Source organism: Prionailurus bengalensis, chromosome B4 (assembly GCF_016509475.1).
Source record: "Prionailurus bengalensis isolate Pbe53 chromosome B4, Fcat_Pben_1.1_paternal_pri, whole genome shotgun sequence".
NCBI classification, from domain to species: domain Eukaryota; kingdom Metazoa; phylum Chordata; class Mammalia; order Carnivora; family Felidae; genus Prionailurus; species Prionailurus bengalensis.
This window is the reverse complement of record NC_057358.1, coordinates 24,840,447-24,865,261: the sequence shown is the minus strand read 5'-3', so window position 1 is coordinate 24,865,261 and position 24,815 is coordinate 24,840,447. Positions and strand designations below refer to the sequence as shown.

Here is a 24,815-nt window from a genome sequence, read left to right as displayed (position 1 = left end):
CCATCAACTATGATCACTGGAGCACTGTTTACAGTAACTAGTATGCTGCTTATCCCTTTTAGAGAAGCGAAACGCAAATGTCTGGTTTCTGCTTTTGTTAGTGTAGTTAATTAGGAACTTGGGTTGTTTGCTAGAAGAACATACCCTTAATTATTTAACCTTGTAGATTTTTTTTTAAATTTTTTTTTTTTCACCGTTTTTAATTTATTTTTGGGACAGAGAGAGACAGAGCATGAACGGGGGAGGGGCAGAGAAAGAGGGAGACACAGAATCGGAAACAGGCTCCAGGCTCCGAGCCATCAGCCCAGAGCCCGACGTGGGGCTCGAACTCACGGACCGCGAGATCGTGACCTGGCTGAAGTCGGACGCTTAACCGACTGTGCCACCCAGGCGCCCCTAAACTTGTAGATTTTTAAAAATGTGTCTCTATTGCACAGATTTAAAAGAGCACTTAAAATGTTATTATCAAATACCCTATTTCTTCTCCCCAACTGTTGTTACTTAATGGGAAATGGTGATGAAATACAAAAACACAGTAAGTGAGGCCATCAGTGAGGTAAACAACTGTCTATATGCCCATCCATGGAATGTAATTCAGTTTACACAGTATCGAAAAAAAAATGCCTTAAGGATTTCCTTTGACCCGAGAGATTCAGCCTCAGGTTCCTAACCTAGACAATCTCAGAGCCCTGTCAAGGATCCCAATCTATTATTCTCATACCTTTTTGAGGTATCTCCTGGCATCCCAAACTGGAATTTTGGCCCTCAAATTAGAAAAATCTCCATTTCTAGAGATCATCAACCACCTGGCTAAAATATTCTGGAATGTCCACGTCTATTTCAAAGGTATAGACAGCATGCAGGCATTATTTATTTACCCCTTGTCTAGAGTTCTTTAACATTAGAAAGGGCCCAAAATAAACATCAGATTCTAATTTTTTAGTCTAACAAGTACCTAGAAATCTGCTAGACATCATTTCCAAGGTAGTTTCAGTCTCAGGATCAGTGCAGAATGTTCAGTATGACAATGTATCTATAAAACGGAATTGTCCTCTTAACTGCTGTTGAAAGCTCTGTCTCTTATAGATAAGATTTTGCATACTATTTTGAGTTATAAAGCCATAGCATTACCTTCTCCTTCTTTGATAATACAAATGCACCAACCACTGGGCAATAAAAGGCCATACGATAGCAAAAGTTAATGCACCAGGAGACATCTCGAAGGGCCACCAAGATGGTCTCTGAGAAAATAAAATAAGCTGGTCACCTGTCTACTACATGTATAAACATAAAAAATACCTAATTCATATTTTAGAAAATATACAACTTAATAACAAATCTCAGTCCTGCTAAAGAAGGAAGATATTCAGTATCCCAGAGCATAATTCAGTAAGTAGACTTTTAGGAGTACTTTAGACTTAAACAATAACAAATATATTTTAATTTCAAAGCTCTAAAGGGTAGATTTCATCTGGAATACTTTAAGAGCCTCACATAATCTAAATTTATTGTAAGTTATTGGAAACCCTGGGACTTAGATTTAAGAGAAGAATTTCTTACCTGTGAGGGAGGCTGATGACTGGTCTGTAATGTTGATGATTTTGCCTATAAATACAAATGAAAGTGATTTAGCTTTGACAAAATGAGAAAATAAAAACAGTAATTCTTCTATTTCCTATCTTTTTTTTTTAAGGCAAAATATTAGTTTATTATATTTTTCTGTTAACTATGCTGTGATTATCCTGAAACCCATACTGGTCAAATAACAAGGTCCCTTAAATTGCTAGTCAAATAAATATCTTTGACATTTTATATTTTACAGATCAAATTACATAAAATTATCAAAATAAAACCTCAAATTAGTCTACACCGTTACTTCTTTTATACTGTTATTAAATTACTGAACCAGGGGCACCGGGGTGGCTGTCGGTAAATTGTCCAACTCCTAATTTTAGCTCATGTCATGATCTCAGGCTCCTGAGATCCAGCCCAATTTTAGGCTCCATGCTGAGCACGGAGCCTGCTTAAAATTCTTCCTCTCCCTCCCCTTGCCCCACTAATGCACTCTCTCTCAAAAAAAAAAAAAAAAAATTATAAATCAACTTTTCTTATTAATTCTTTAATTTCCATACAAATTACCTTTTACACACATATCCGAAAACCGCAGCCTTATTATTAAAATTATAAATAATATTCAAAGATCTGTGTTGCAAAGTCATGATAAGTTGTAACACAAGAGGTATGGCAGATTTGAGAAATAAACTGTTAGTGTTGAGGTTTGTTTTTTAACTTTTCCCCAACTTTATTGAGTTATAATTGATAAATTATATAAATTTATGTGATGATTTGATGTGTATATACACTGTGAAATGATTACAATAATCAAATGAATTAACACATTCCTCATCTCACATAGTTAACTTTTTTGGGCAGGGGGAGGAGTATTGTAGGGTTTTCAATGAGATATCTAAACTAAGTCGAAAAATTTCAAATTAATTTAGGAAACTTATATCCCAATTTGGATCACAAAACAAGTTTCCTTATAATAGTTGTTGGAAACTTATTAGTGCCATTTGTCCATTTATTATAACATTAGAGAAATGGCATGAAAATTAATGAGATCATTCATTCGTTCATTTAACAAATATTTACTGAGCGTCTATTATGTACCAGTTACTACTCTGGGCATTAGACATAAAACAGGAAGCAAAATGACAAAAAGTGCTGTCCCAGTGGAGCTTAAACTGTCATGGAGAGATAGAAATCGTAATGAATAAATCAGTAAAATATACAGTGCATCAGGCAGTGATAAACACCATAAAGAAGAATAAAATAGGGAGAGGAGATGAGACATGTTAGAGGAGTCGTCTTGAAACTTTAAATAGAATGAACAAGGAAGGCTTTCATGACATTTGAGCAAAGACCTAAACAAGAAAGCTGTATGCTAAGTGGCTAACAGTGGGGAACAATCTTCTATACACAGGCAGTAGCAAGTACAAAGACCCAGGGTGGGAGGGAGCCTTCAGGCAGGTTCAAGGCACAGCACTGAGGTCTGTATGCTGAAACAACCGAAGGAAGTGGTGGGAGGAGACAGGCTTTAAATTTACTTGTTGTGGGTAATTTGATCTCAAGGACCCCAGTATACCCTACTGGTAAAACTCTTAGTTGCCTCTAGATGGTACATTAGTCCTCACAGACCATTAAGGTGTTAAAGAAGTATACTCAAATTGCCAAGTGCTGAAAGAATCTGGACAAGGTAACGATTTTTATATTAGTTGTAATTGTACCTTGTAGGCATAACAACATTTAACCCAGAGATTTACCTTAAAATGTTTCTTTAGACTAAATGGAATAAAGGGTAGAGTTACAAAACTGGGCTCCAGGTATATGATGACTTATCCAAGGTCACATTAGTGTGATCTTGAATGGAACTCGAGGGGATCAAATCCCAATGCAATGACACAGCCATTCTTCATTAAAGCAGCAACTACTAACAAATACTAAGGTAGAATCAGAACTCTACCTTAGTAGATGTTGATCATTAGTGGATTTTTTTCCCTAAATAATAAAGGGTCTGGAAAGGCAAATGAAGATTCCCAAAGACCCTTGCTCATATCTACGAAGCACTGACACTTGCTGTATAATTAACAGTACGAGTTTTTGCTTTAATATTTACCCATACCTGTTGTTAAAGAAAAATACAATCAGTGACACTTGTGAAAGCACAGTAAGGAAGACTTTATTCAAGGGAAAAGGGGCTATCACTGGGTATAGGGACTTCTACAGTCAGGGGGAGACAGACTGGGCTCATTTCCCAATACAGTATGGGCAAGGGAGAATTTAGTGTAAGGAGGAGGGCTGAGATCAGTGGGTGGAAAATTCCTAAGAGGGAACATCAGGGGTAAGGGAGATTCTAGTTAAACTGATCTAACAGGATTCTTGCCGAAGATGGGCCCAGGTGTTCAGAAAGCACCTGGGGGAAGGCAGAGGCTGAAGAGCCTGTCTGGTTAAACTGACTGAGCAGGGTTCTTGATGAAACTGGATTTTACAAAGAAGAAGTGAAGAGATGCCTAAGAGAAGGTTCAAGAGTCTGATTGAAGTTTAATTGAACAAAGAACCTTTGTTGGTATCAAGTGGCTTTTATGTAGCTTTGACATAGTCAGAAATTCTATTTACCATTCTATTCCTGGATTAAGCTAAGGATTACTGAATTTTTTTGAAAATATTTTTGAAAGGAAAAATCCCACACAATTGTAACCACTGCAAAGAAACTATGAAGACAGAGAATTATTTAAGTTAGGTCCTCTCTAAGGCTGTGAACTTCCTGAGGGAAGAAACCAAGCAGTCTTATTATCATTGTTATTGTCACCACCATCATCTCATGTGACAATATGTAAATATCACATGAATGTTCCAGGCACTGTACTGTGCATTTTAATTTATCCTCTGAACAATCCCATGATGTAGGTATTATTAGTATTTTCATTTAATAGATAAAGAAACTAAGACACAGAAAAGTAAAGTAACCTAATTGAAGATCAAACAATAAGTGGCAGAGGGCGCCTGGGTGGCTCAGTCGGTTAAGCGTCCGACTTTGGCTCAGGTCATGATCTCACTGTTCATGAGTTTGAGCCCTGCATCAGGCTTTGTGTGGACAGCTTAGAGCTTGGAGCCTGCTTCAGATTCTGTGTCTCCCTCTGTCTCTGTTCCTTCTCCCGCTCACACTCTGTCTCTCTCTCAAAAATAAAGAAACATAAAAAAAAAAAAGCCTAAAAAAAAATAAGTGGCAGAGTCAGGATTTGAAACCAGGTAGTTTGTTCTAAGGTCTGCTACCCAGTGCTGTCTCCCTTTTCATTTATGTGTCCACTACCCAGAAAAGTATCTGGTATGTGGCCATTCACCAAACATTCATTGAGTGAATGAATCTCAGACACTTGCTGTGATGGAAAGTGCACTGCATGAGAAATCTGGAAAGTTTAGTTATAGAACTGGCTTTGCCACCAATTAAGTAAGGTGTCTTCTCTGTATCTCTCCTTCATCTGCTGAACTAGAGGTACTGAACTAAATTTCCTTTAGTTCTACAATCTACTACTACTTTGCCATCAATTTACTTCTTTTCTTCATCCAAATGAATTATGCAAAAAAAAATTTCGGGGGGGGGTGTGGGGTGCAAAAAGGTGATCTTATTAAAGCATGGGGACAGGACCACGGGCAGGAAGAGCTGCTGTGAATAATGCAAATTTTAAGGAAAAAGTCCTTAACATGTCAGAATCTTTTTTTGGTTTGTTTTGTGTAAGACAAGAGTGAAAAAAAAAACTTCGAAAGATAAAAAAATCAAAAGAACTTTGAGCAGAATTTCAATACCAATGAAGACATTAAATGTATACAAATTACTCTTTTAAAAAGTCACAGCATAAACTATTCAACATGGAGGTGGAGGTCAATAAGCTGGAACTGATGTTCGTGAAAGCTGACTCTGATCTGGATTACTTTCAATACAGGCTGGAATATGAAATCAAGACTAATCATCCTGATACAGCAAGCAAGAAAAATCCAGTTACACTCTTAAAGGAATTAATTGTCAGCAATAAACTCTGGATATCAAACTTTGTATGCATGCTTTAAACCAACTGCTGTAGAGCAGGAAGAGATTAAAAACCACATTTGTGCTACTGTTGATAAGACTATGACCGTGATACAAGAACTACAAAAGGGAATAGACGTGGAGCCGTCACCACTGACTAAAGAAAACTGCGGCAGAGCAACTAAAATCTTTCACGTCACACTTATGAAGAAGCGGACTTGGAAAAGGGAATTCTAAAGGGAATTCTAATGGAGAGGGGACCCATTCCAGAAAGATTTAAGAAGATGTCTTGTTAGCACTTGATGACTAGAAGTGGGGGATGGAGAACAACTTTTGGCTTGGGTGACTGGATACTAATGCCTTCCACAAGAGAGGGACCTATAACAAGGGCAGATATTATATGAATAAAGTTCAGCCAAAAAGATGGAATGGGAATAAAGGGATTTAAAAACATATATGCATGTAGGGTCTTATAATTTCGTGAAAGGAAGTCACGTAACACTATTTTGCATTTATTTGCTTTTGTGTAATTGGGATAAAATGGATGTCCTGGCCTATTGTAAATGGATATTTATGTACTATTGTTCAGTCAGATATGAGTGAGCATGCTTTGGAAATTAAAGGATAGAAAATAAATAAATAATTAGTCACAGAATAAAAAAAGGCAGACTACTGGAACAGTAATATTCAATAATACTAAATGAACGAATGAGCTTTCCATCATGGTTAGCTATTCTTTAATATAGTTTGTATTAATCTAGGGATAGTTGACAAGATCATGGGCCTTAAATATATTTTTTCTCAAGCTAATACAGAAAGTAGATTTTATTATTAATGAAAGATACAAATAATCAACAAGGTGTTCATAGACTCATGAACATCAACAGAGTCACAGTCTAAGTGATGATAAAATGTACTTGACAATCATTGAAACATGTACAATAGAGAAACCTTGTGACAATCTGAGTTACTCAAAGGATAAAAAAGCTAAAATATTCATAGGAGTTGTTTAAAAAGCCTACAGTAGTAGTTTCTTTAAATGAATCTATATTTAATTTGTTTATCATGGAACTGAAGCACATCTTTGATTAACTAACTTAATATCTTAATTAACTAACAATATCTCTTACAGCATGATGCTTCAATGCTATATGTGTTTTTTTTTTAATGTTTATTTGGGGGTGGGGGAGAGGGAGAGAGAAAGAGACGGGGAGGGGCAGAGAGAGGAGACACAGAATCCGAAGCAGGCTCCAGGCTCTGAGCTGTCAGCACAGAGCCCAACATGGGGCTCGAACCCACAAACCACGAGATCATGACTTGAACCAACCTGAGCCACCCAGGTGCCCCCAGTGCTATATAATGGGTCAGACAGCCTGTTTAGTTGCCTTTTTCTGCAATAAACATTACTCCAAGAGGAACAAGTCAGAGGACAAATGGGGCACAGCACTAGTAGCCATCTGAAGGCTCTGCAGCCAAGTCCTGGGATTATCGCAGCCAAATCCAGGGATTATCACAGCCCAGCCCCAAACTGTGAACCAAGATGAACTAGCCCTTCCTCCGAACCTTTTTCCTTTCCTTTAGTACCTCCTCCATACTTAACTGTCTAGTTTTATTCAGTACAGAAAGAGCACTGATCTAGGATACAGGATGCCTGGGTTCTGCTTTAGTTTCTGCAATGACTTGCTATAGTGCGTTTTCAAAGGTTTAATATTCTTACTCTTCCAGGGTTAAATAACTGCGAACATCAAACTATGACTCTACATTCCTCTCTGGCTTTAAAGTTTTGATCCTACAACTAATTTACACTAAAGAATTGGTAACTTAATATACTATCTCTACAGCATTTTATTTTATTTTATTTTATTTTATAATTTTTTTTTTCAATGTTTATTTATTTTTGGGACAGAGGGAGACAGAGCATGAACAGGCGAGGGGCAGAGAGAGAGGGAGACACAGAATCGGAAACAGGCTCCAGGCTCTGAGCCATCAGCCCAGAGCCCGACGCGGGGCTCGAACTCACGGACCGCGAGATCATGACCTGGATGAAGTCGGACACTTAACTGACTGCGCCACCCAGGCACCCCTCTACAGCATTTTAAAAAGAAGTCAAGGGGCGCCTGGGTGGCTCAGTCAGTTAAGCGTCCTACTTCGGCTCAGGTCATGATCTCACAGCTTGTGGGTTCGAGCCCCGCGTCGGGCTCTGTGCTGACTGCTCAGAGCCTGGAGCTTGTTTCAGATTCTGTGTCTCCCTCTCTCTCTGACCCTCCCCCGTTCATGCTCTGTCTCTCTCTGTCTCAAAAATAAATAAACGTTAAAAAAAAAAATTAAAGAAAAAATAAAATAAAAAATAAAAAGAAGTCAAGATAGAGGACAATGTTTACTACAAAAGAGTGACTCCTTAATGATGAACTCTAAAGCACTAGTTATGGTTTATTACTTCCTTGAACTGCACTATATAACATCCCTTGTTAAAAATTTTTTGTATTTTTGAGAGAGAGTGCGCATGTGCGTGCGCGCGCATACACACACACACGCATGCATGCACAAGCGGGGGAGGGGCAGAGAGAGGGAGGGAGACACAGAATCCGAAGCAGGCTCCAGGCTCTGAGCTGTCAGCACAGAGCCTGATGTGGGGCTCGAACCCATGAACTGTGAGATCATGACCTGAGCTGAAGTTGGATGCTCAATTGACTGAGCCACCCAGGCACCCCAAGCTCTTTTTTTAATGTTTATTTACTCATTTTGAGAGAGAGAGAGAAAGACAGAAACACACAGAGAAAGAGAAAGAGAGAAAGAGAAAGAGAGAGAGACAGACAGAGACAGAATCCAAAGCAGGCTCCACGTTGTCAGTACAGAGCCTGATGCGGGGCTCGATCTCATGAACTGTGAGATAATGACCTGAGCCAAGATCAAGAGTCTAGACACTTAACCAACTGAGCAACCCAGGAGCCATTTTTTTTTTTTTTAAAGATTTTATTTTGAAGTAATCTCTGCACCCAATGTGGGGCCTGAACCCACAACCCCGACATGAAGAGTCCAATGCTCCACTGACTGAGGCAGCCAGGAGCCCCTTAAAAGCTCTTCCTCTTCTATTACCAAGCACCCTACTTCTACTCCTAACAAGGTACTGGTAATTTTACACTCGAAAAATTTTCTATGAAGTGGTAGTTAGCTTTTGGATCAGTCTTTTCTTAAATAACCAATATTTTCAAAAGTAGATCCTTTTTATTTTTTATTATTTTTGAAAAATTATTTTATTTATTTTTTTAAGTAATCTCTCCACCCAATGCAGGGCTCAAACTCACAACCTGAGATAAAGAGTCACATGCTCTATCCACTGAGCCAGCCAAGCGCCCCCAGATCCTTTTTATTAAAAAAAAAAAAATCATTACATTGATTTATATAAATCTGATCAACACAGATTACACTTACATGCTGTTATACAGGATCAACAGTGGAAGAAGACAAATTCAAAAGCTCACCTGCGAAGCAGTTAGCGTTTCCAGTTTATGAAGTCTCTGAAGGACGTTCTGCATATCCTCCTGCAGGCGCATGAGGACGAGAGCAATCTGTTCGTTGAGGCTGCCTCTTGACCCTCTGTCCGAGCCCCAGCGTTCCCCATCACCTCCACTTCCCACTTGCCGACCCTTGGATCCTTCACTCAAGTGCTGCATTCTATGCCCTATTTTAAAAGAGTAAAATCAGTTAGTTTTAAATAATTCTTATAAAGGTAGAGAGTGTGTTTTATTCATTTTCCTGTGTTATTTCTTTGAGATCTAAATCTCCAAAGCAGAGTGGAAGCAATCAGGAAGTACACAAAATACCAGGAGCAAAGAAGTAGCTATAGAAGCTTCTACTGATACTGATATAATCAAAGATTCTCTTCGCTAATGTTTTACAATGTACTTACTACACTAGTACATGACAAAATGCATATAATTCACACATAATTCACATATTTGAGATGCATTCTCAAAAATTCTTTACTAATAAGGTAAAAAGATTGAAGAAATTCAAAGAGTACTTTTTTTTTAATGTTTATTTATTTTTCAGAGAGACACAGAGAGAGAGCATGCACACATGTGCACATGAGCGGGGGAAGGGCAAAGAGAGAGGGAGACAGAGAATCCAAAGCAGGCTCCTGGCTGACAGTAGACAGCTGGATGTGGGGCTCAAACTCATGAACGGTAAGAGCATGACATGAGCCAAAGTTGGATGATTAACCAACAGAGCCACCCAAGTGCCCCAAACACAAAAGATTTTAAATGTATTTCTCTTTTTATAAATTCTATTGCACTTACCACTACCAAGATTTTGTCATATATCCATTCATTATTTTTCCCATGCATGTATTTATAGAATAGGCATTACCCCAACACATAATTTTGTGTTCTTCTCTTTAAAAATATCATAAATGTTTATCTGCATTTTTACATTTTATTACAAAAACACTGAAATGGCTACATAAATTCCCCAGCATGGCCATGAATGAATTTACTCAATCATTCTCCACTTTTGAATAAGATAATTCCAAATTTTTGCAATTACAAATAATACTGACATGGGGCACCTGGGTGGCTCAGTTGGTTGAGCATCTTACTCTCAATCTCAGCTTAGGTCATGGTCTCATGGTTCATGGGATCGAGCACCATGCCGGACTCTGTGCTGGGAGTGCAGAGCCTGCCTCTCTCTAAAGATAATAAATAAACATTAAAAAAAAACACAAAAAAACAGGGGCATCTAGGTGGCTCAGTCAGTTAAGCATCTGATTTCGGCCTAGGCCACGATCTCGCAGTTCATGAGTTTGAGCCCCACGTTGGGCTCTGTGCTGACAGCTCAGAGGCTGGAGCCTGCTTTGGATTCTGTGTCTCCCTCTCTCTCTGCCCCTCCCTCGCTTGCACTCTGTCTCTCTCTCTCTCAAAAATAAATAAATGTTAAAAAAAAAAAAACAACCCAAAACCAAAAAACAAAGAACACTGCAATGAATGTCTTTGTATATAAATTCTTGCCCAAATGTCTGCTGATTTCTTCAGAAAGAACAGAATCAAAAAAGGAGAGTTACTGGGTCAAAGGATGACAAGTTAGTAGAAGTTCTTAATGAGTGTTACCAAGGTATTTTTCAGAAAGGCTGCAACAGTTTTATATTGCAGCATATAAAAAGCACTACTGTGCCTAAATGGAGTTTATGAGTTTCTATACGTTTGCTAATACAATAGGTAAGTTTTGTTTATTTTGTTTTAAATAATAAACAGGAAACTGTTTGCCTCATTGCCCTTTGGCATTCTGGAGCCCTACAGCAGCAACTGGATTCCCAAAGCTGCGCTTGCAACAAGCAGTGTTTGTTCTTGCAAAAGAAATGGAATGAGAGCTGTTTGTCAAGTTAAACTTCAAAGAGTACACTGAGGTGTTGTGCCTGATGTTATTTTCTTTGCTTTTTTGAAAACGTTTATTTATTGTGAGAGAGAGAGCATGCGCACACGAGGGGCAGAGAGAGAACCCCCATGCAGGCTCCACCCTGCCAGTGCAGAGTCCCATGCAAGGGCTTGATCCCATGAACCCTGAGATCATGACTGAGCTGAAATCAAGAGTCAGATGCTCAACTGACTGAGCCACCCAGGCACCCCTGATGCCATTTTCAAGAAGACCTCTACTCTTGTATTGAAAGGAAGTAAATTTTGAAGTGGTTCTTCAAGAAAAGAACCACTTCAGCTATTGGTATAGAATTTACAAGGGGAAAAAGGGTGGAAAGTCTGGTCTGTGGCTTAGTTTTTTTTCCTTCATCCTTAAGAGATTGAGATATTCGGGAAACAAAAATAATATCAAAACAGGGAGGGGGACGAAACAGAAGAGAGTCATAAATATGGAGAACAGACTGAGGGTTACGGGAGGGGTTGTGGGAGGGGGTATGGGCTAAATGGGTAAGGGGCACTAAGGAGTCTACTCCTGAAATCATTGTTGCACTATATGCTAACTAATTTGGATGTAAATTTAAAAATAAATAAATAAATAAAAATTGTTTCTCCAAAAAAAAAAAAAAAAAAAGAGATTCGTGTATTCTGTGATGGCCTGTCAGTGGGTACTGATGACACTAGAGAATTACTCTCCTGTCTGCTCACTTTACTATATCCTATGTCACAGTCAGCTTTCAAACAAGCCTTCGCAAAGACAGAATTAATCAGACCATTCCCCTGTTATGGTAAATCCCCATCTCCAGTCATTATCTCATTACTCATTTTTTTTTTCTTCAGAGCACTTATCATTCACAAAGAATCTCAAGTATTTACTTATTTACTGTCAGCTCCCCTTTACTGGAACATGAGCTCCGCGAAAAGAGGGGCTTTGTCCTGTTCTCTATAGCATCCCCAGGATCCAGAACAGGGCCTGACAAAGAAAAGCTCAATAAGATTTGTTTAATGCTGAGGCAGATTTACGGTAAGGCTCACGAAGCTTCACTTCAGGGGCTGCCACTTGTACAGACCCCTGTGATTGCTGGGAGTTGTAATGTTTTGTAGGCGGGGTGAAGTCAGGGCTGTCAATAGAAAGCCTTTCATACATGCGATTTTGGTAAATTGCCTAAAGAAAGGGATCTGAATCCAAGGCTCTAGTAATATGTTGTGATCTTTCTCTTCTTCATTAACTACTCACAATTTGGTATATGTTAAAATGGTAATTTTTTTTTTTAACGTTTATTTATTTTTTTGAGACAGAGACTGAGCATGAACGGGGGAGGGTCAGAGAGAGAGGGAGACACAGAATCGGAAGCAGGCTCCAGGCTCTGAGCCATCAGCCCAGAGCCCGACGCGGGGCTCAAACTCACAGACCGTGAGATCATGACCTGAGCCGAAGTCGGACGCTCAACCGACTGAGCCACCCAGGCGCCCCTAAAATGGTAATTTTTAAGAATAATGTTCTTAATACCGTTAATCTTCTCTTTTCTTCCCCGTCTTCATTTGTTTTATTTTATGTAGATTTTTTTCAATCAGAAATGCAGCTAATCCTTTAACTTTTTTTTTTTTTTTTTCAATGTTTATTTATTTTGGGACAGAGAGAGACAGAGCATGAACGGGGGAGGGGCAGAGAGAGAGGGAGACACAGAATCGGAAGCAGGCTCCAGGCTCCGAGCCATCAGCCCAGAGCCTGACGCGGGGCTCGAACTCACGGACCGCGAGATCGTGACCTGGCTGAAGTCGGACGCTTAACCGACTGCGCCACCCAGGCGCCCCTCCTTTAACTTTTTATGACCTCATGATATTATGCAGGGATTTTCCTTTTTTTAAGTGTACAATATAATGATTCAATACTTGTATATATTGTAAAATGATCACTGCAATAAGTTCAGTTAACATCTGTCACCATACAGTTACAGATTTTTTTTCCTTGTGATAATTTCTAAGACTTTTCTATCTTAGCAACTTTCTTTTTTTATTTTCTTTTAGAAAGACAGGTTGCAAGCCAGGGAGGGGGCAGAGGGGAAGAGAGAGAAAGAATCCCAAGCAAGCTCCATGCTCAGCTCTGGAGCTCACCATGGGGCCCGATCCCATGACCCTGGGATCATGACCTAAGCCGAAATCAAGAGTCGGATGTCAAATGACTGCACCAGCCAGGTGCCCCAATCTTAGCAACTTTCAAATATGCAATACAGGTCTGATTAACTACGGACACCATGCTGTATGTTACATCCCCACGACTTACTTATTTTATAAATGGAAGTTTTTACCTTTTGACCCCGTGACCTGTTTCATATCCCCTTCACGCCTGCCTCTGGCAATCATCAATCTATCTATTTCTGTGTCTATAAGCTTGGTCTTTTGTTTTTGTTTTTTTAGATTCTACATATAAGTGAGATCATATGGTATTTGTCTTTCCATTAATTCTCTTTTCTGACAGTCCCTATTCATTCCTAACTATAAACCATCATAAATTAATACATACACACACACACACACACACACACACCCTTTGCTTCCCTCCTCAACTCTATTCTGTTACCTGATCACATTATCATTCTTAATGTTTACCTTTTTTTTTTAACTTTAAAAATATGTTTATTTGTTTATTTTGAGAGATAGAGTGGGGGAGAGGGGCAGAGAGAGAGAGGGAAAGAGAGAATTCCAAGCAGGCTCTGTACTGTCAGCGCTGAGCCCGATGTGGGCCTTGACCCCTCAAACTGTGAGATCCTGACCTGAGCTGAAATCACACATCAGACCCTTAAGCAACTACGCCACCCAGTCACTCCTTAATGTTTGCCTTAGTATTATTAAATGTTCTTTTATCTCTATTACTTGATTTGTCAGTTTTAAACAATATCTTTTGACTTAAGTAGGGAAATGTGCAAAAGACACAATTCAAATTTTTACCTACAGTAGGAAACAAAAGCAGAGGGGCATTTGGAGGAACCATTAACTGACTGTTCAAGAAGGGCATAACTTTGGCTACTTCAAAAAACTGCATAAAAGATATAGAAATGGAATGTTTCCTCCTATACCCTCAGAGATCACACTACTATGCCTTGGGGGTGGAGGGTAGAGTCTAAGAAGAGAACTAGGTGTAAATAAAAGTGGTCAGACGTTATGGAAGGATAACTTTTAACATTCCCTTGGTAAATTGAGAGTTCTAATGTCTCTCCTTACCTAAACTTCTCCCTTTTTGCTAATTAGTTTCTAAAGATAGTCAGTCAGCAAGAACAAAAAAGAATACACACCTCTCCCTCTTCTGACATTAGAGAATTCCTCATTTTCTCCACCCCGTCTCTCACGGTGTGGTGCTCCACTGTTACTTCGGCCATCTTCTCCTCCATGCTTTACTTCACCTTTTCCTTCAACTGCTACCACGTGCATATCTCCAATGTTGCCATTTCCCGGAGATCCTTGAACATCTTCAGGAAAACCAGGACTTTCCAAGGGCTGATTGGGATCACCACTCAAGTAATAACGAAATGGTCTGCTGTTTGACGTAAAGCTGTCTAAAGACTACAAATTTAAAACAACACTTAGTTAAAAGCTATAAACATAAGTTTTTGTGACAACAGAAGAATTACTGTTTTTATAAAACTTTTTTCATGTTATGATAGAAAATATTTTTCTAAAAAATGTATTCACCTTCTGCATCCTATATGTAGGAAAGAAATGGGATAGGAATGATTCATCCGTGAATAAAGTATTGAGTAGTTCTGGCAATGAATTGTTCTCATGAGTCAGTCACACATCCAAGAGACTTATGAAAATGTCTACTACTCTTATTCTAGTTACTATGCTAAATTCTAAGGATAATATGAAGAAAGAAATAGCTTGGTAAGGGAGAGAAGTAAGATCATTACAGCATAGTTTGATAAGTATTATGAAAAAGATGGATGAAGGGTGCTTGCTATAGGAACTCACAGGAGGGGTGCCTAACTCATATTGGGGCTCAGTGGAGACCTGGAAGAAATGATATGAATTAAAACTTACAGAATGAGTATAAGCCAAGTCAAAGGTGTGGTAGTGACGACAGCCTGTACCAATAAAGTAGTAGTGAGACAGAGGCTGCTTTGAGAACTTCTGAGATTAGAGAATCAATAGGAGTTGAAGACTGAATGTGGGAAGTATGGGAAAGGAAAAGACCAGATGGTTTTGTGATACTCACCAAGATAAGAAATACAGAGGACAAAGGGGTCTCAAGGGAACAGAGACAATGGTATAGTTATAGAGAAGTATAAATTGAGGTTCCTAGGCAAGATGTTTAATAGGTCAGTTAGAATTCAGAAGAGAGATATAGGTTGGAGATAAGAAACATCAGTATATGAGTAATGGCTGAAACCAAGGGAGTAGTCATATTCCTGAAGAACACCAAATTAAGGAGTCAAAGAAGAAGAAAAAATTGAAATCAAGTTATTATGCCAAAGGGCATAATATATAAGAATGGTATATGGGGAGCCTAGGTGGCTCACTCAGTTAAGCGGCCAACTCTTGGTTTCAGCTCAGGTGATGATCTTGCACATTTTGTGAGTTCGAGCCCCCCCATCGGACTCTGCGCTGACAGTGTGGGGCCTGCTTGGGATTCTCTCTCCTTCTCTCTCTCTCTCTGCCCCAACCCCGCCCCGCTCACTCAGTCTCTCTCAAAATGAATAAACTTAAAAAAAAAAAAAAAACAAAAACAGTATATATGGCAAATATTTCTAAGTTGTACATAGTTCATTGGATATTTAATAAAACATTTGTAATCATTAAAAAAAATCTTAGAAATCTAATCCACCTAGCAAAATTCCAGGTACACTGGTCTGTAATGGTCTACTGGTTTGCAATGATGTTGGAAGAATGTATACATGTATACAGAAAACATATTTCCTATCTCCAAATCTCTTTTCAGTTTCAGAACAGTACCTACAATCCATTATCTATTCCACTAAATGGTTATTCTAGAACCATTTCTATTTTTAGCTTCTACAAAGCAGTAACTGCTAATGATTGAATCTTTCAAAGTTTCAACCTTTTAGAAAGGGATCTATAAGCTACACAATTTATTTAAACTGGACTGAAAACAAAAACTGTAAAATAAAAAGGTGACTTTCTTTTAAATAATTTGTTAAGTGAGATGAGGCCCTTGAAAGCATGAGGTCTTCTAACATGTTCAAAATTCAGTAAAACCAAAGAGATGCAATGGTTTCACAGCATCAACCCTATGGAAAGGACAGAAACGAAGGTAATATATATACAAGATGAAAACATTACTGTATGCAAAAAGCACCACACCCTTACGCCCGTCAGAATGGCTAGTATCCAAATGACAAGAAATAACAAGTGCTGGTAAGGATATGAAATGAGAACCCTTGTGTACTGTTGGTAGGAATGTAAATTGATGCAGCCGCTCTGGAAAACAGTATAGAGCTTCTTCACATAATTAAAAATAGAAATACCATACACTCCAGTAATTCCACTATTGGGTATGTACCCAAAGAAAATGAACACACTAATTTGAAAAGATACATGCACGTCTATGTTTACTGCAGCATTATTTACAACAGCTAAGATAACAGAAGCAGCCCAAGGTGTTTATTGATAGATGAATGGAAAAAGAAAATATGGTATACATATACAATGGAACATCAACTCAGCCATGAAAAAGAATGAAATCTGGCCATTCTTGACAACATAGATGGACATAGAGGATATTAGGCTAAGTGAAATAAGTCAGACAGAGAAAGACAAATACCGTATTATTTCACTTACATGTGGAATCTAAAAAACAAACAAACAAAATCTAAACAAACTCTTAAATACAGAAAACAAACCGGTGGCTGCCAAAGCAGACATGGATGGGGCGGGGTGGGCGGGGAGGATAGGTGAAATAAAGGGGATTAAGAGATACAAACTTCCATTCATAAAATAAGTAAGTGAAAAAGGTGGAAAGCACACCATAAGAAATATAGTCAATAATATTGCAATAGCATTGTATGGTGACTACACTTATCATGATGAGGACTGAGTAATGTACAGAATCACTGAATCAACCTGTTGTATGCCTAAAACTAATATAACAGCATATGTCAATTATATTTCAAAACTTAAAAAAGAAGTTAGTGTGTAGAACAGATTTGAAAATTATTCGATTTTCTTGTATGTCAACGTTTCAAACACAGGGTCTAGCATAAAGTTTACCTTCTGCCTCCCCATCTCACCTCCCTCAGGATATTTACAAATATAAGTATAGTAACAAGTTAAAATAGTGAAATATTTTTGAACATTCAGGACTTTTATACATTTTTTAAATTCACAAAAATAATTCTACATACAAATGTTTATATATTTAAAAAAAATGTTAGAGGTATATCTTCAAAGCCATGAACAGTGTACGTACATCTGCTATTAACAGAAGTTATGCACTGTATTCTGACATATCACTTTGAAAATCTGCCAATTAAAAAGTGTCGGGGCACCTGGGTGGCTCAGTCAGTTAAGTGTTTGACTTTGGCTCAGGTCATGATCTCGCAGTTTGTGAGTTTGAGCCGTGTGTCAGGCTCTGTGCTGACAGCTTGGAGCCTGGAGCCTGCTTCGGATACTGTGTCTCCCTCTCTCTCTGCCCCTCCCCTGCTCACGCTCTGTCTCTCTCTGTCTCTTAATAATAAATAAACGTTAAAAAAAAAATTTTTTTTTTTAAAGTGTCATTTTGGGGTGCCTGGGTGGCGCAGTCGGTTAAGCGTCCGACTTCAACCAGGTCACGATCTCGCGGTCCGTGAGTTCGAGCCCCGCGTCAGGCTCTGGGCTGATGGCTCAGAGCCTGGAGCCTGTTTCCGATTCTGTGTCTCCCTCTCTCTCTGCCCCTCCCCCGTTCATGCTCTGTCTCTCTCTGTCCCCAAAAAAATAAATAAACGTTGAAAAAAAAAAATAAAAAGTGTCATTTTTACCTCTTCTTGTCCAAACTGTTCCATGGAATCACAGTAGACCTCACTGTCTGAATCACTTGTCAAATGCTGAATTCCTGAAATATCTTCAACATGATCATCATTTATCTCTGAAAATGAACAAATGTCCAAGTGGGATTATTATTCTCTAACTGAAGAAAAATGCATTTATTCCACTCTCAAAATTTATCAGCTCTATATTATTTTCACACTGGAGACAAATTTATCAAGCCACACTTTTTTCTTTTAACGTACCAAAACTTCCAACATAGTTGATAATTTTTATTTGACAAGATTGTATTTTATCAAGTAATCATATAAAGACACTGTCCAGATCAAACCTTATAAAACAATCTTGTAAGGGAAAACTGACTACCAACTAGGAGGCCTAAATTGGTATGCAACTATGCAAGTTCAGTTGTTACATTAAGTAATTATATTTCTTGTTTTCTTTATGTTTTTATTATTTATTTTTTGAGAGAGTGAGAGAGAGCAAGCTGGGAGGATATGAGGGGGGGGGAGGGAGAGAGAGAGAGAGAGAGAGAGAGAGAGGATCCCAAGCAGGCTCCACGCTATCCATACAGAGCTCAACGTGGGGCTCACACTTACAAACTGTTAAGATCATGACCTGAGCTGAAACCAAGAGTCAGATGTTTAACCGACTGAGCTGCCCAGGTGCCCCTCAAAATTTTATTTTAAAAAAACCATACAAAAACACAATTAAAAATGTCTCAATAAAAATATAAAAGCCCTGCCTCTAATTCACTATCTTTCAAAGCTATACACCCTTATAATATTAATAAACCCTAAGATATTATTGAATAAGAAGTTTTTAAATTCTAAATTGCTCCTAAATATCCTAAAACAATGAAAAGAACACTGCATTCATAGGAAAGAGGCTAGACAGATAATTATCCTGGGACAATACCTTGGTGAATGCAGACAGCAGTTTTTCCAGTTTGCTCCAAATTTTCATCTACAGCCTTTATTTCTTCAGCATTTTTCCCACTCAAGGAAGCACTGGCATGAATGTCATTCTGTATATCTTGAGTGGAGGTGTCTTTATCATAGCCATTAGTAACAATGATTTCCAAATTCTTATGATCTGCAGATTTCTTCATCATTTTCTTATCTTTTAAAAGAAAGTAGGGAGATTCATAAAAGTTCACAGTAGGTCAACTTCTGTATATATATTCTAATATCAGTAATCATTTCCCCAACCTACCATAATCCCTTTGGATGGTTTCCTACTTGGATCAGAGAGATGGGATACTCCTTGAAAAGGGATTTATTATATGCTGAAAGCTCATTCAAAACTACTTCAGTTCCCTGTAAATCTTCTAAAACCTATCTTATTTTATTTTTAAGTAGGCTCCACATCCAATGTAAGGCTCAAATTCATGACCCCAAGGTCAAAAGTCACATGCTCTACTGACTGAGCCAGCCAGGCATCCCTAGAATCCCCTTTAAAGATAACCTCTCAAGGTCTTTACACTCTCTCAAGCATAGGCAGATTGCCCTATGAGACCCAGAAGTACAAATGGGTCCACATAGTCAATGAAAAGATCCTTTGAAGAAGGTATTATCTGTCATACCCTATTGGAAAGTAAAGGCAAAAGTAAGCCGTATGGTTTGTTTTAGTGTCTGTCTGCCTCCCCTTTCTAAACCAATCTTCCCAGGAATCACTGGTACTCTTACTACCAGTGGGGCCCCCCACCCACAATGCAGTAGCCTATGACTCCAATGTTCTCTCTCCATCAAAACTTCCTATATCCAATTCTCCATTCTATTCTTGACAAGATATTGAGAGTTTAAGCATTTCTCCTCTTCTTGGTAAGCCACATATGCATATTTATATTGGCAACAATACCTAAAATGAATACATTTCTTCTTTTTGTTTCTTTAAGTAAACTATGCCAAACATGGGGCTCCAACTCACAACCCCAAGATCAACAGCTGCATGATATACTGACTAAGCCAGCCCGGCACCCTATAAAATGAATACATTTCTAATGCAGCATTTCAGGCATTACATTTAGAGGAGTGGTCCATTCTTGTTAGTGTTCAATTCTATCTACGCACTTTTGGTCCACAGAAAATATGGTGATAAGGTCAACAGTCCACATCCCACAATACACACTATTCTCATACAACACCAAATCAGTCCCAACTTCTCCATATTCTTTCATCTATTTTTTTAAAGATTTTATTCTTAAGTAATCTTTACATCCAACGTGGGGCTAAAACTCAACCCCGAGATCAAGAGTCATGTGCTCTATTGACTGAGACAGTCAGGCGTCCCTTCTTTTATCTAATTGAATGTAAAATTATTCGTTCGTCATCCAAAGATTACCATTAGCACTCTGTTCCGCTCCTTTCACTTCTTCTTGGGCCTCTTCTTCCTCAGACTCAGCTCCACTATCACTGCTTTCGGCTTTACCATTAACAGTTTTGGCATTTGGAGTAGAAGTCAGAACGTTACCAAGATCTAAAATATGAAATGATCACTTAATCTCTAGTGCTATAACACACAATCATGCTGTAATTTACAAATAATACTGCCCTTTATAATAACTAATAAAATAATTTTGAAGTAAAAGTTAGAATTTTGACATATATCTGCAAGTATTCTTTTCCTTGATTATACATACATTACATAAAGAAACTCCTTCAGTTTACAACAAAAGTGATAAAGCTATCTTAAAACCTTCCTAAACAAGGCAGAGGGTGAGTTATTTTTAAGTTAATATCAATCAAAATAGAAAAGTTAGAGATGAAGGATCCTCTTTACATACAGTAAATAAAGAGACGGTTGCTATATCCTAGCATACTGAAAACATAAACACAACAATATCATCAACATCATCAACAGAACTACATTTAAAAATTTTTTATCCTCTTCTTACCTTTAAGGCTTTAGGTACACTATCTATATTATTATGTTTTTATATTTATTTTTATTTTAAAGCATCCATTAATGTGATCAATCATTTAAAAAGGCACATTGTCCTACTGGCCAGTCATATCTTGAGAGGAAATTCATCAGAATTTTTCAAATGTTAATATGCATAGGAATCACCTTAGATCTAGTTAAAATGCAGATTCTGAATCAGCAAGTCTGGGGTGGCCTAAGATTCTGCATTACCATAAGGCTCCCACATGATGCCAATGCCTTTGGTTACTGTACTTCATTTTGAGAGAGAGGGAATTACATTTCCATCACCCTTTAAGATAATAAAGGCCTCCTACGTGGCTACTGGTCAAAAACAGTGGTCTCTCTCCATAAATTTTTGTGCTTCATTTTCACTTACACAAATCCATTTTGTTTTTTTTAATTTTTTTTAAACGTTTTTATTTATTTTTGAGACAGGGAGAGACAGAGCATGAACCGGGGAGAGTCAGAGAGAGGGAGACACACAGAATCTGAAACAGGCTCCAGGCTCTGAGCTGTCAGCACAGAGCCTGACGGGGGGGCTTGAACCCACGGACCGCGAGATCATGACCTGAGCCAAAGCCGGATGCCTAACCGACTGAGCCACCCAGGCGCCCCCACAAATGCATTTTGAATGCTTCCCTGCATCTCAAACAACATATTAAATGTCAAAATCTCCATACATTTTAAACAGGTACAGAAGAGTAAAAACTCAACTCTATCATTGCCATTATGTTCTACTCTCTCTTAGAGAACCATGGCAGCATCACAGTTTATAAATCTTGCTCTCTCCCTGACAACCAAGAAAAAGAATAACAACAACAAAAAACAAGAAACAAAAACACCCACCACTCATGGACATCTTCAACAAAACTAAGCAACAGGAAATCTCCCAAACCCCCATTAAATGGCATTTCTGTGATGAGAGGTGTAGAAAGCACAGAGAATTACTCACTAGCCCTACTCAACATCCAAAATTCAGTTCATGACAATAGTCACACGATTATCACAATAGATGCTGACAAAGCATTTGACATGACAATAATGTTGACGAGATTAAAAATGTAAGAGAATTTCCTCAATCTGATAAAGGGCATCTACAAAAATGTACAACTAACATAACAATGTTAAACGACTGAATGTTTTTTGCTCCTAAAATAAGGAACAAGAAAGAATGAAGAAAAAAATAAAAAAATAAAAAATAAAATAAGGAACAAGACAAGGGTGTCTGCTTTTGCCATCTCTGTTTAATATCGTACTAGAAGTTCTTGCCATGGCAATTAGGCAAGAAACATAAATAAAATGCATCCAGACTGAAAAGGAAGAAGTAAGCACATGACATGCTCTGTATACATGAAATCCTAAGGAATCCACCCAAAAACTATTAGAACTAACAAATGGTTTGGCGAGATTGCAGGATATAAGATCAATAAACAAAATCAAGTGAGTTTCTACAAGCTAACAATGAACAATCCAAAAATGAAATTAGAAAATAATCTATAATAGCAGCGAAAAGAATAAAATGCTTCGCAGTACACAAAAGAAAGTCAAAGAATTGTATACTGCAAATGACAAAACACTGTTGAAAGAAATTAAAGAACTAAATAAATGGATTCGAAGACAATATTGCTGAGATGACAAAACTTCTCTAAATGATCTATAATTCATTGCAATTCCTTTAAGAATCTTAGATGGTCCTTTTTGCAAAAATTAACAAGCTGATTCTAAAATTCATATGGAAATGCCAAGGATCCATAATGGTTAAAACAATCTTGAAAAAGAACAAAGTCGGACAGTTCATATTTCCTGATTTCAAAACTATGTATGTATATTATGAAAAAGCCCAAGCAAAACAGATACATCTGTTCTACTGGGCTTAAGTGGCTACTTTTAATATGATTCTTTGTTTAAAAAAAAATTTTTTTTCAAGATTGCAAACTATGAAACACCCATATACTTTGATCTCTGCAGTTAGACTTCTAATATTGTATCTGTAAGAAATAATTTCTTACAGATATACTTACACATATATTTAATGACATTTATACAGGGTTACTTTCAGCAGCATTTTTGAAGATCAGAAGAGGAAACTAATAAGTATAATGCAATAAAAATAAAAAACAACATAAAAAAAGAGGAAACTTCTAAATGTCCATTAGAATGGTACAGGTTAAATAAATTATGGTATGGGTCCACATCCCTTACAACTCTTAGGTCCAGATATGATTTAAAATCCAGTTTTCTAATTTTGCAAAGGTCATACACTGTATGTACTATATATTATGTAACACCTTCAACAGAATTTTAAGGCAGCTCCCACTAAAAAAATAATAATAAAGTTTTTACAACAAAACACATGAATAGTCACACTAAATAAAATAAAGACTTAAAACAGCCCCTTGTCATTTCAGAGGTCTGTTCCTCAATTAGTTCATGTCAGGACAGTCTTTCCTCTCAAAGGAATTACAAAAGAATGTTTGGTTTATTAAGTTTTTTGAATTTTTAAATTACAGCTTAGGGATTATGGATCTGAGCTTTTATTATCATTATTCATTCTACCTTGTCTTTATAATTAGTTGTTCAAACATTTGCCTCTAGCCTCATACTACTAAAACAGGTCCAGATTTACTCTCCTCTGAATCCTAACAACATGCTTCACACAGAGAAAATATTTAGTATTTTTTCTGCACTAAATAGTACAAATCATAAGGAAGATTATTTGTTAAAATTTGACTCCTTTAGGTAAATCAGATATAGAGGATGTGGTTATATGAGCGTTATGCTCAGCAAGCAGTCTATCAATTACAATTGCAGATACAAACTGCAGGTCTTATGACAGACAGGAAGATAACTGTTCTGAAATACCTAATTTCCATCAATTAGTGAAAGGTATCTTGTAAATAGGGATGTCAGGAAAATAAAACACAGGTAATTTTCATTTGAAATAATTCTTACAGGCTCATTTCAGTCTGCTTTCTAAAAAAAAAAATTAAAGATCAAATGTTTATAGTTAATAACAGCAAATTTACCTATTATTCAACTCTTCTTACTATGTAAAAGATAAGCCTTTCAATTCTTTCCTGAGAACATGAAATTAGAATTCTCAAAAAAAAAAAAAAAAAAGACCTAGCTAAGTGAATTCACTGACATCTTGTGTCAGGTTGCTATACTGTAATAAACCATACTATAAACATAGCCACATTAAAATTAGCTAGAAAATAATTTCAGCCATTGTCACTGTTAATGTAACTCAAAAACCAAATCAGAAAGTGTGATCTATCAAAATACAACCATGAATTCTGCTACAATTTCGTATACACTTAGTGAATCATTTGTCATATTTTAATAACTGCAGGGTTAAAACTTAAGCATTTATAATATTTTTGAACTTTATGCAATATATTTGCTTGGAACGAAAACTTGCGTGACAAGCTTGTAAGTTTTATAAATATGTGCAGAATTCTTTAGGGTGTAAATTTCAAACAAAATTTTTACGTGGATTTCATTATTCCTACCTTCTAAGTATTTAGAGATTTTCTCCAGTCGGACTGGCATGTGAAAGTAAAACAAAAATTAGACATATAAATATTAATGCATGCATAATGTGTCATCTGCTGAACTAAAAACAAGGTAAAACAGTCCAACCTGAGGTTAAGTCAGAACTTTTGCTACTCTTTTTGTCTTCTACAATTTCATAAAATGGGCCTATGACATGTAGCAACTCTTCAACTTTCTCAGTCATCGGCATAGTTTCAAGAATCTGTAATCAAAAGAAACACATGTTGTGAAATCACAATCTATTAGTCTGACCTACTACCAAATAACATAATACTTACAATTTATTTAGTGATAATTTTGTGATTCAGAGTTCATGTATAGATTCCCCAAAGTACCTGTATTAACTACATACTTAATGTGCACAT

General features: G+C 37.4%; 1 protein-coding gene and 1 pseudogene across 10 annotated transcripts in view; one reads left to right on the top strand and one right to left on the bottom strand.

Annotated features, from left to right (window-relative positions):
- ACBD5 (acyl-CoA binding domain containing 5) overlaps positions 1–24,815 on the bottom strand; it is a 47,283-nt gene that overhangs the window by 5,592 nt on the left and 16,876 nt on the right. For 5 of the 10 annotated variants that reach the window (XR_006294760.1, XR_006294762.1, XR_006294758.1 and 2 more), the window contains exons 5-13: positions 24,538–24,652; positions 24,408–24,440; positions 20,314–20,448; positions 18,889–19,092; positions 17,964–18,070; positions 14,286–14,553; positions 9,067–9,266; positions 1,561–1,605; positions 1,132–1,241 (exon numbers count right to left, since the gene is read on the bottom strand). Coding sequence is in view for 5 of the 10 variants with exons in the window: in XM_043564889.1 (XP_043420824.1) it covers positions 1,132–1,241; positions 1,561–1,605; positions 9,067–9,266; positions 14,286–14,553; positions 17,964–18,070; positions 18,889–19,092; positions 20,314–20,448; positions 24,408–24,440; positions 24,538–24,652 (1,217 nt within the window). In the remaining 5 variants the exon portion in view is untranslated. The remainder of the gene's footprint in view (positions 1–1,131; positions 1,242–1,560; positions 1,606–9,066; positions 9,267–14,285; positions 14,554–17,963; positions 18,071–18,888; positions 19,093–20,313; positions 20,449–24,407; positions 24,441–24,537; positions 24,653–24,815) is intronic. The other 5 variants (XR_006294759.1, XR_006294761.1, XM_043564891.1 and 2 more) reach the window with 1 other exon arrangement.
- Positions 5,418–5,792, top strand: LOC122473989 (annotated as a pseudogene).